The 12663-nt window shown below is 45.1% G+C and overlaps 1 protein-coding gene across 2 annotated transcripts in view; it reads left to right on the top strand.

Moving 5' to 3' along the window:
* Positions 1-12663, top strand: part of mcf2l2 (MCF.2 cell line derived transforming sequence-like 2) — a 469404-nt gene extending 456741 nt beyond the window's left edge. For both annotated transcript variants that reach the window (XM_085990152.1, XM_085990151.1), the window contains exon 26: positions 11706-12663. In XM_085990152.1, coding sequence (XP_085846278.1) covers positions 11706-11916 — 211 coding nt within the window. In that variant the 3' untranslated portion in view covers positions 11917-12663. The remainder of the gene's footprint in view (positions 1-11705) is intronic.

Here is a 12663-nt window from a genome sequence, read left to right as displayed (position 1 = left end):
TTTATCTACACACGGACACTACAGTGGCGACGAAGTGGAAACGGACTTACCTGCAATTCGGCAGCACCTCAAGGACATCGATTCCTCTAGCGTCCAGAAGACTCAAGGAAGTAAGAGAAACTGTGGTTTCACCAGCTGGCCAAGCTGGTGACAGGTACTGCGCTAATCCTTCCTGGGCGTCAGGCTGGAGCTCCAGCGGCGGGCTCTACAGCTGAGACAGGCAGCGAAATCGGAGGCAAGCAATAACGGACTGGGAGGGTGCACTCGAGAGACGGCCAGCGTGGCAAGCAGGTCAGCGTTTAGACCTCCGTCGGGAACGAGTCTCCAACAGTGAATAAACGGAAACCACAGTAAAACAGCGTTGTTATTGGTAGCAGCGGCGGGAAAGCGCGGGAAGTGCCATATCTTTGCTACAGAGAGAAAAAAAAAAAGCACGGGAAGTGCCATATCTTTTCTGAAATGCCTAAATCTGGTAATATTGAGGCTTTTGATGGCGAAATAGAAGATTGGACCACATACGTGGAAAGAGTAGAGGTTTATTGCACTGCAAATGGAATAACAGATAAAAAAATATATATTTAATGTTTAACTGTTTTTTAAGTGATCCCCATTCATACTTTTGACAGTTCTGTGCGTAGAGAACTGTCAAAAGTGTGAAGGGGGATTCCCTTCTTTGATTGGTTCCCCATGGCCCCCGTGATCCCAGGGATGCTTGCGAACCGTATGCTCCCCTTGGATACCTGGGCCTCTGTGCATTTTGTAGAGCAGAGGCCCAGGAGCGGAAGTCTTGGAACCCACGGAGCCAGCAGGTAAGTCTGTAGTTTTTTTCCGATCGGCGGCATCCGCCTGCAGGAAGCTTCCGATCGGAAATTCAGGCCCGATCTTTTGGTAAAAGTGGGTCTGTTGGACCAAATGACTTTCTCTTTTGTTCCATACTTTCTTCTGTTCTTATCTTTCATCATGATAGATTTCTTCATCTGTTCATTTAATCTTTTCTTTTCATGCTGTGTTAAGTTTTTGTTGGATTAGCTCCAACCCCCTTTGAAAGAAAAAAAGAAAGACTTGCATTTATATAGCGCCTTTCACGACCACCGGACGTCTCAAAGCGCTTTACAGCCAATGAAGTACTTTTGAAGTGGAGTCACTGTTGTAATGTGGGAAACGCAGCAGCCAATTTGCACACAGCAAGCTCCCACAAACAGCAATGTGATAATGACCAGATAATTTTTTTTTTTTTGTTATGTTGATTGAGGGATAAATATTGGCCAGGACTCTGGGGACAACTCCCCTGCTCTTCTTCGAAATAGTGCCATGGGATCTTTTACGTCCACCTGAGAGAGCAGATGGGGCCTCGGTTTAACATCTCATCTGAAAGACGGCACCTCCGACAATGCAGCGCTCCCTCAGCACTAGCACTGGAGTGTCAGCCTAGCTTTATGTGCTCAAGTTCCCTGGAGTGGTACTTGAACTCACACTGACTCAAGAGGCGAGTGTGCTACCAACTGAGCCACAGCTGACACTTTGAATAAAGTTTATCAAATTAAAGTGATGAACTTCAACGAGATGCTAGACACAAACTATTTGCACATGTTGCCAAGGTCTTTACCTTAAATTCATTGTTTTCAAAATAAGCAAATAGTCTGTGTTAAGTGTTTTCTACTTGTTTTACAATAAATGCATATCTGTATATGAATAATGCTTTGCCACCTGACTATAAAAAGCCATGGACATCATCTGGTGACAGCACGCATATTTCAGCTCATCTGCTTGTTGCAGTAAATAACATTTAAAGTGAATTGCCACACCTTATAAGATAGATATTAAAAATACAGAAACTTTCTCACGATTTGAAATGCAATGGATCTCCCTACCCATCACACTGCAGTCAGAATCAGGAGAATTTATAATGGGGAACAAAGAAATGGCAGACCAACTAAATACATATTTTGGTTCTGTCTTCACAAAGGAGGACACAAATAACCTCCCAGAGATGCCGGGGAACATAGGGTCTGATGAAAGGGAGGAACTGAAAGAAATCAGTATTTGTAGGGAAATGGTGTTAGGGAAATTGATGGGATTGAAGGCCGATAAATCCCCAGGGCCTGATCATCTACATCCTAGGGTACTTAAGGAAGTGGCCCTAGAAATAGTAGATGCATTGCTGATCATCTTCCAACATTCGATGGAATCTGGAACAGTACCCATGGATTGGAGGGTAGCTAATGTTACCCCACTATTCAAAAAAGGTGGTAGAGAGAAAATGGGGAATTACAGACCGGTAAGTCTGACATCGGTAGTGGGGAAAATGCTAGAGTCCATTATAAAAGATGTAATAGCAGAGCACTTGGAAAACAGTGACAGGATCGGACAAAGTCAACATGGATTCACAAAAGGTAAATCGTGCTTGACTAATCTACTGAAATTTTTTGAGGATGTAACTGGTAAAATAGATAAGGGAGAACCAGTGGATGTGGTGTATCTGGACTTTCAGAAGGCCTTCGATAAGGTCCCGCATAAGAGATCAGCGTGTAAAGTTAAGGCACATGGGATTGGGGGCAAGGTATTGACTTGGATAGAGAACTGGTTGGCAGACAGAAAGCAAAGAGTTGGAATAAATGGGTCCTTTTCCGAGTGGCAGGCAGTGACTAGTGGGGTACCGCAGGGATCGGTCCTTGGACCCCAGCTATTCACAATATATATTAATGATCAGGACAAGGGAACTAGATATAATATCTCCAAATTTGCAGACGACACAAAGCTGGGTGGGCGTGTGTGCTGTGAGGAGGATGTCGAGAAACTCCAGGATAATTTGGACATGTTGGGTGATTGGGCAGAAACATGGCAGATGCAATATAACGTGGATAAATGTGAGGTTATCCACTTTGGTGGCAAAAACAGGAAGGCAGATTATTATCTAAATGGCAATAGATTGGGAGAAGGGGAAGTGCAACGAGACCTGGGTGTCCTTGTGCACCAGTCGCTGAAGGTAAGCATGCAGGTGCAGCAGGCGGTTAAGAAGGCAAATGGTATGTTGGCCTTCGTAGCGAGAGGGTTTGAGTACAGGAACAAGGATGTCTTGCTGCAGTTGTACAGGGCCTTGGTGAGACCACATCTTGAGTATTGTGTGCAGTTTTGGTCGCCTTATCTGAGGAAGGATGTTCTTGCCATGGAAGGAGTTCAGCGAAGATTCACCAGGCTGATACCTGGGATGGCAGGAATGACGTATGAGGAGAGATTGGGTCGATTGGGCTTGTACTCGCTGGAGTTTAGAAGAATGAGAGGTGATCTCATTGAAAGTTATAAAATTCTGACAGGACTGGACAGACTAGATGCAGGACGGATGTTCCCGATGGTCGGGGAGTCCAGAACCAGAGGACACAGTCTAAGGATAAAGGGTAGGCCATTTAGGACAGAAATGAGGAGGAATTTCTTCACCCAGAGAGTGGTGAACCTGTGGAACTCTCTACCACAGAAGGCGGTGGAGGCCAGTTCATTAAATATATTCAAGAAGGAGTTGGATATATTTCTTAAGGCTAAAGGGATCAAGGGGTATGGGGAGAAAGCAGGGACCAGGTACTGAATTTGGATGATCAGCCATGATCGCATTGAATGGCAGAGCAGGCTCGAAGGGCCGAATGGCCTACTCCTGCTCCTATCTTCTATGTTTCTATGTTGCCATCTCTTACTGAAAATCCAGAATAGAAGGGAAAACTGCACTGAGATCCAGCTCTGTCAACATCCTTTAGCCTAGCATATCATCATTGGAGACCAATCGGCACATGAAGCAGCAAGTTTGCCAAGGAGCGCATGTGATAGGGGGGATGAGACTTAAGTGGCCTTATGAACTGTAAAGTCTGTGGGTTGTTTAGTTAATTAATACACAGACTACCAGAGTAACTTAAAACAGGACTTTACTATTCGAAGGTCAGGGCGAATCTGCCCAATAAATCCTGACACAACACTTATATACTGGTGTGGTCACCGTCGGTATTACAGTATACAGAAGCCAAACAAAGTAGTGCCACACCTAAAATAGTTCTCTTAAAGGTGAACGGTTACATACAATAGTTCTCTTAAAGGTAGACGGGTACATACACTACAATCCTCCCTTTTTAGTTTACAACATACTTATTCCCCATTAAACATAACATATAATCAACTTCATGTAAAACAATTCACAGATGTAGTCTCTGCGGGAAACAGTTCACAGATTCAGTCTCTGCGGGAACAGTTCACAGATTCAGTCTCTGGTCTTGACTCGGTCCGAACAACATCTCTGTGGTGTAGCCGGTTCACATTTCTAGCGTGACTCATCCAATAGTCTTTCCCTTGGCTTAACAGCTTGAACTTCCGTCCTGCTGAACCAGCAGTGCTGACTTTTACAAACAGCTGGACTGCCTTGGTAATTTTTCCTACTTTCCAACTGATTTGGCCCCCTTCGTAGGGCCCACGTGCATGATCTGATAGAAGTGATAATGATTTAGATGGTTATCGTCTTCTGCTTCGTCTTTTTCTTTTCTGCTTCTTGGAGACTCTCGGGGCTCCCTTATCCGCTGCCAGCTGTAGCACCACCATCTCCCTATGTTCCTTAGACTTTAAGTGCTTCATCCTGATTTCTGCACTTTGGGAGTTTTCATCACAAGCTGGGCAGACCAAGTCATCGTAATATTCCGTGTCACTCAACAGGTCATGGTAATATTCGGTGTCGTCCTGAGCTAGTCTAGCGAGAGGGCCTGCTACTTCTTCCTTACCCAACTGGACGTTAGCCGACTGTTGTTCCCTCCCTAGACATCTTTCCTGAAGAGACTTCTTCATGCGTTCATATTCATCCCGCTCTTCCTGGGTTTCCTGCCAATCCTTCACTAATGACCTCATTTGTGATTCCAATACTTCCCCTTCCATCGGGGATTGATTGATCGGGCTATTCAATCCTTCTACTGGAGCAGCTGTTTCAACATTCTGTAGTTCACATTAACGTGATTCAGTGTACTTTCGGCAGCCCCGTAAAATCTGTGTTGCAACCTCAACTATTCCCCAAACTTTTGAGAGCTCCGAACCCCTTCCCTTTGAAGATTGAAGCTCGTGTTCAAATGGTTCCCATTGCAGAGTCTTGTCTCTCAGCATATGAAGGAGTTGGCTGACCGTTAACTCTTCCACGGGGACCCTGTGGATCAGAGTCTTCTCCATTTCATCCACCTTTTCCTCCAATGCTTTCACCTTTTTTTCCTCTTGTACTTTGGCTTTAAGCGCTCGGAGAAGTTGCACCTTGATGCTCTCTAGCTCATGTTCAGGGGCCATTCTTACAGTCTCTGTGTTTCTTACAGTTGCCTTTTCTTTCACTGAAAGAATTCCCAGTTGAATCTATTCTTCAAGTTGTTGAACCTCGGTCATTGCCGCCTCATATTTGTCTTGGGTTTCCTTCAATATTTTTATGAGTTCTTGGACATCTTGACTTTCATGTTCTGCCATGTCTTTCACCTCTAATTTCTCATCTATGGATGGAACTTCTACCGATGAGTCTGTCTTGGCCTTGAGCTCATCAAGAATTTCCTGCAGCCTTTGGACTTCTTGCTCATGTTCAACCTTTAGTTGCTCATAAGCTTCCACTGAAACTAGCTTTTCGGAGGTTGCCGAGTTAACCCCCTCCAGGATTGTAGCCTGGGCCTGTTCATACTGTTCCTTCAACTTCTCAAACTCTGCTTGTAAGGAGTCGTAGAGAAGAACTGGAATAAAATCCTGGCTTCCTGAAGATTCCTCTTCATTTGCTTCTTTCTGCAAATATTCTAACTCCTGAACATCACAAGGGAGATGTGATCGGTGATTGGTCACGATGGCTCTATGGTCGCTCTCTGCTTGAGCTAGCTGCTTCTGTTGTCTTTCCAGATTCTCCCATTCGGTGTCATAGAACTTTTTCATTGTTTTCATCTCTTGTACGAGACGGTAACTCAATTGTTCTAATTGTTGTCGTAATTTGAAATAAAGTTGAGTCCGAGCTCGGTGTTCTTCCGTCATGGATATGTCCTTAAACTGAACAGACTCAGAATTCTCTGTCAAACTATGTTGTCGTTGTTCGGTGGAGATCTGTTCTGAAACTTTGTTCTTCTCTGGAGCATAAGCCTTTCTGCATGCCTTCGTTTTTCCAACCTTAGTTGGCAAGTCCATTTTAGCCTTGTCTTTCACATTTGGGTTGGTCTTATCGTCATCCGATTCAGAATCTGAGCTGATTGTCTGCACCGAGTCCTCACTCGTTATGGCTTTTAGATAGTGCCATTCCATGTCTATTTTCTTGATCCACTCCCGTCCTAGAAGTGGTGGTCCTCCCTCAGGTAGTACGTATAAGTTCATTCTTGGGTGTTCTTTACCCCTATCTCTCACCTTGACTCTTATCTTTCCCATGGGGTATACTTTATGCCCTGTGTATGTCTGCAATACGAACTTGGTATCTCTTAAGGGTATATGTGAGAATAGCTGGTGGTAATCCCTTCGATTTATGACTGATAGAGCTGATCCAGTGTCCAACTCCATTTTCACTTGGACTCCAGCTATTTTTAGCATGACCCAGATAGTTTGTAGGTCAGCTTCCTTACTCACATTGTGAATTCTCAGACTACCCAGCTCCTGGCCGTTTGGGTCTGAGTCCGAATTCTGTTCGCCTGAACTCTTCTCAGCCACCTTGTGTATCTTGTTGTACTTTTCCTGTGATGGCTTCCTTTGGTTGTTGGTCCTTTGGTTGTTGGTCTTCTTCCCTGACCAGCATACCCTAGCTATGTGACCCAGTTTGCCACATTTCCTACATTCCTGGTTCTTAAACCAGCATTGGTTCTGGTCGTGTGTTGTCTTCCCACAACGATAACATTTTGTTGTTGTCAAGGTAATTTGATCCACACTGAGTGCCGCTGTCTTTAGCTGCATTTCCGCAGTTCCCTTCGCTGTGGCTTCGTGCGATGCTGCAATAAGGACAGCCCTGTCAAGTGTAAGGTCGTTCTCTTCGAGTAGTCGCTTTTGCGTTCCTTCCTTTGCCAATCCACACACGAACTTGTCTCGCAATGCCTCTGTCAGATTCCCTCCAAACTGGCAGTATTTCGCTAGTCTACGCAGTTCGACCAAGTATTCTGCGTTGCTTTCGTCTTTCCGTTGCGTTCTCGCATAGAATTTGAATCGTTCCGCCAACATCAACGGTGTGGGGTTCAAGTGATCCTTCAGAACAGCCACAATATCATCGAAAGTCTGATCCGCCGGTTTAGCTGGTGATAGTAGATGCTTCAAGAGCCCGTATGTCTTCGCGCCCATCGAGTTTAGCAAGGTTATAGCTTTGTCATCTTCTTCTATTTTATTGGCCTCACAATAGATCTCAATGCGTTCCACATACGTGGCCCAGTCTTCTACCTCGGAATTAAAATCGTTGATGTTACCACGCTTAGGCATCTTCCTCTCTTCCTGATAAACACCACGAATTATTTCTTTAAAAAAATTTTTTTTTTCCCCAAGATGGCGGTTCCCGCGAAAATGGCGGTTTCCTGCGCTTATCTTCTCTCCCCGCCCACTTCAATGGCGGTTTCCCGCTTCTGTCTTCTTCCCCGCCTAATGGCGGCTTCCCGCGTTTCTTCCCTGGCGGGAGGGGTACACTTTCCCCACGGGCGACGGCCGCTGGCTTTCAGGTTCACAGCCTGCGCGTCGGCTTCAGTGCTTTCCCTTTTCTCGGCAGGGCAACCGGCGCTGGGTACACCCCATTGACGACGAACAGTTTCAGCCGCTGGGCTGGCGCTCGCTCAGTTCCCCTTGCTCGGGCTCTGTCTCTCTCCCGCTCGCTCGGCTCTACTGGCGCTGGGTACACCCCGTTGACGGAGAACAGTTTCAGCCGCAGGACTGGCTCTCGCTCAGTCTCCCTTGGTCGGCTCTGCCTCTCCCGCTCGCTCGGCTCCCAATCGCGCCTCCCAGCCCTCTCGCAGTCCGGTGCTTCCCTCCCCGGCTGCGGCTGAGTTTATCTCTTCCCGCGCCTACGTTCCCGGTCGCAGCGCTTCGTGGCTTCGGTCGCTGCCCGGCCTTTTTCGCCGGTCGCGGTCTAGCTGTCTCACGACGCCGTTGCGTCCCCCAGCCTGTCTGTACCGCGGCTTCCTTGCTCCACGCTGCCCCAGTCTCAGCGCCTCTGGACCCGACTTCTGTCCGGCTCCTTTCCCCCTCGACCGTGGTCGAGTGCACCACCCTTATCCTCCGGTTATTCTTTTTACTTTCCCTTACTCACAGTCACCGTGGCCGCCTTGCTTCTCGTGCTGATCGGCTCACTCCTCACCGTGGCAGAAGGGACAGTCAGTGCCTGTTGCTGATGGAAGTCTTTGTCTCTAAATTCTTCCTCCTTTCTAGTTCTGCAGCCTCGAGTTTTCTCCCAGCAGAACGACGAGGGCGGTTGCCTCTTCTCGACGCTCGTTAACTGCTTCGGAAGTATTGTTGCCGCAGGGTACGATCGGACTCGTCGCCACTGTAAAGTCTGTGGGTTGTTTAGTTAATTAATACACAGACTACCAGAGTAACTTAAAACAGGACTTTACTATTCGAAGGTCAGGGCGAATCTGCCCAATAAATCCTGACACAACACTTATATACTGGTGTGGTCACCGTCGGTATTACAGTATACAGAAGCCAAACAAAGTAGTGCCACACCTAAAATAGTTCTCTTAAAGGTGAACGGTTACATACAATAGTTCTCTTAAAGGTAGACGGGTACATACACTACATGAACGACATCGTATTTAGTGTATTTCTGAGGAAGAAGATGTTTGCGGTTCCTATTACACTATCAATTACTTTCCATCCCTGAGAAGTCAAGTGAAAATGGTCCATTATACCAATTACATGACCACATGTTCATCTGGATAGAATCTTGCTTTTCCATTGCCCATCTAGATGAACAGAATGTGTTCTCTGTTTATCCTTGCCATTTGAGAATTTTACAATATATCAAGATTTGAGGATAATCACTATAATGAGACAACTCCATTATATGATAACCATAAGTGTTTCATATCATAGTATACTACCCGGTGAAAAGTCATGTGAAGCTTATTATGGTATCCAACAGTATTAACTTAGATACCATACTGAAATTAGTTAATAGCATTCAATCTTCACAGATAGAATTGTGGATTGTTGAGAGTGAGTGTTAAGACTGCAATTTACTCAAGGAATTCATATAAAATGATAAACCACAACAGCAAAAGTCGTGTGGAAGCCTGTAGATGAGCAGCACTCTGTTAGAGAGCAGCTGCATCAGTTCAGCAGGATCAGCATCCTTCAGATTCCTAAATACCAGGATGACATGGCCAGCATTTGGATGACAGATGAGTACCAGTTGAGCATGCAAATTGAACTGTAATATCCAATTTTAAAAAGATATAGGGCCAGAAATTCCAGACGGGGCTTGCAGCGCGTGCAAGCCCCGTATTTGCACTTACCCCGCGCTCCTGCCAATCAGCTTCTGGGACGCCTGAACTTGGAGAAATAGAAAGCACATTCCCGGGCAGCGTATGACGTCACGCCGCCCAGGAGTGCAGCCAGCGCGGACCCAGGAGCGTGCAGTGTAAGTGAGACACGCCCCTTGAGGTCTCAGTTTCACTGGACACGCCCCCAATGTTTCTGTCAAGCTGCTTTGCTTTTTTACATGCAAAGCAGCAGTTTAAATAGGTTTTTGGAAGTTTTTTGAAGATTTTGGTAACTTTTATAAACTTTTTTAAATGTTTACATTATTTTGAGTAATCTGAAGTAGTTTTAAAGAGAATTAAAGCAATTTAAAGACTTTTAAAAGCCCTAAAAGAATTTTTTTAATTCCATTTTTTTATTTAGCAATGTCGTCGTCATACGTGTCTTCACACTGTTCCCTTTGGGGAACTGTATGAAGTGGTGGAAGGATTTATGGCCGTGATTAACGCTCATTCCGTGACCGTAACCATCTTTGAACCAGCCATTAGGGCGGTTAGTCCTATGGCGGGAGGGTTTTACGGGCTCCCACAAGCTATACAAGGAGGGGGGGCCACCCACACCCACGGACGCAAATATCCCACTGGATGTCAACCCAGAATTTAGAGCCAGAGCTCCGACTCCACTTGCCGGGACTGTCTGGAGCGGGGTTCGAAACCCTACCCTGATCTGGCCCAGCGGCGGGGATCCTACCGCTATGACAAACGCCCAATCCGATTAGCAACGTGAAATGGCAGCATAGGGCTCCAGTCACGGGGAGGGAAAAGGCGCAGGAAACGTATGGGTGTCACCTTTTGTGCGGAGTGGGCCTTTTGCGTAGCAGTAAGCATCCCCGCCGCTGGGCCAGAAGGAGTAGGGTTTTGAACCCCACTCCAGACAGTCCCGGCAAGTGGAGTCGGAGCTCCAACTTTAAATTCTGGGTGGACATCCAGCGGGATACTTGCGTCCGTGGGTGTTGGTGGCCCCCCCCCCCCTCAGATGGGTTGTGGGAGCCCGTAAAACCCTCCCGCCATAGGACTAACCACCCTAATGGCTGGTTCAAAGATGGTTACGGTCACGGAATGAGCGTTAATCACGGCCATAAATCCTTCCACCACTTCATACAGTTCCCCAAAGGGAACAGTGTGAGGATACGTCCGATGATGACCTCTTGCGCAATGGACCTCCTTGGACCCTCAGTCGCAGATGCGAGGGGGCAAGTCGTGCAAGTGTTAAATTTTTTATTTTATTGACATGTAAAATGTTGGCCCAATAATTCCCTTCCAAATGCGCTAGTACGGTCGGGGTACTTACGCATCTGGCCGGATGAAATGCCGGTTTTCAGCATGCACAGTGCATGTGGGGAAAACCGGCATTTCCTGTCCTCTGAACGAAGGGGTTCAGAGGCAGAACGCGTGCGCAGTATAATTCGCCGCTTTCATTAATGCTTTCAGTGAGGTCCAGTCATTACAACTTACACATGAAAAAAGCATGGGTACAGTTGCTAAAGAGGCTGCGGAGGAAGATATTTCTTATCGTGGAGCTTCTGAAAGTATGTATGTCTGTATATATTCCTTTGCGTGTTATGTATATATTCCTTTACTTATGTGTATGAATGTATTATCTAATTATGACTTTCAGAGAAAGTAACTTATTGGAAAATCATAATTAAAAACATACATTCATAGTAAAGGAATATAAAACATACATACATATACGTAAAGGAATATATGTGGACATACATACATAACTCATTCTCACATTCCATTCACACAGCCACAATTGCTCCTTCTAACTACCGTTCTGAAAACCCTTAAAAAAAAAAAAAAAAAAAAAAAAAAAAATTTTAACTTTAAAACTTACTTAAAATTTCTTAAAATAACTTCCCTCCCTTTCCCAAACAAAAATATTGCATTTCAAAAGCTCCACGATAAAATATATCTTCCTCCGCAGCCAATGAACCACTTTACACTTGCTTTTTTTCAGTGTAACTTCTAAGGACTTAACCTCACGGATTTCATGAATGAAATCCACGAAGTTCACTGCGCAAGCGCTGCCTGTGCAGTCGCACGCGCTCGAGGTCTGGAAATGCCGGCGTTCCCCGCATGCGCTGTTCATGCTGAACGCCGGCATTTCCAACGGCCAGAAGCGTGAGTAAGCCGACCGTACTCACGCTTCTGGCCTGGAATTTCTGGCCCATAGTTGACTTAATGGAACATACAGCTTCCAGTAAATGACAAACTTCTCTCTCATAGATATATTAGAAAATCATCTTTACAGCAGCAAGACAACAAGTGTGATTCATCAAGTTCCGAAACTGTAGACAGGCAACACGAGAACTCCAGCTCCAATAACAAGCAAAAGAGAGGTAATAAAATTTACATATGCTTTATTTTGCTAACTATGCCACAGTTATCCACAGACAACGTATTAACTCTGAAATTCTATGATGTACCTAAATGCTGAATCAGTTTTCAACTCTAAACTTGAAAGTTCTTCTTCAGATGATTCATTGTAAGGTTAAATGTGCTTACACCTTGTAAACTTTCCCTTGAGTACTTTATGCCTGTGTTACATTGGTACCAAAGTGGATACAGCAGCTATGAATCCTCTGGTTAATTGCATATCTATAAATTCTGGGAGTCTGTAAATGAAACTGGTGTCCACTCCCCTGTCCTGCTCCAATGAATGATGTCAACCCCTTGCTGTTAACTTCTGTTATCACAAATTGAATATATTGTAAGAGTCATAGCAGATTTTACTAGTGTAAATAAGGCAATGTAAAAGTGTATTACACATTATAAGTACAGTCAGGATGTTGACTACTGTTGTCCATTTTTGAATCTTTTTGCCTCATTTTTGTGAAATATGGTTCATTTTTTCACCCAATGTCGAAAACAGCATTTAAAAGCCAGCTGCTACATGGGCCAGTTGCTGAACAAAGTTTTATTTACTCTTCTCCAACAAATCATCTTATCATTACCAGTATAATACTTCCATTCACCTCAATATCCATCATTTCTCAGTGAAATGCTGGTGCCAATTTGTGCTGAACAATGAAGAATTTTGTGCTCTGACACATACTCACTAGGAACTGAGACTGCTTAATACACTTCAATTTTGCCATTTCCACCGGTCAAGTAGTGAATAATTAATTTTATTGTTCTGGACTGGTTTCTGGGGTACACTATTTCCAACCCTTCTCAAACCAAG

The sequence above is a fragment of the Somniosus microcephalus genome, chromosome 6, assembly GCF_052327205.1.
Source record: "Somniosus microcephalus isolate GS21.2 chromosome 6, FLI_Smic_1.0, whole genome shotgun sequence".
Lineage (NCBI taxonomy): Eukaryota > Metazoa > Chordata > Chondrichthyes > Squaliformes > Somniosidae > Somniosus > Somniosus microcephalus.
The sequence above is the reverse complement of the archived record's forward strand: the minus strand, read 5'-3'. Positions and strand labels throughout refer to the sequence as shown.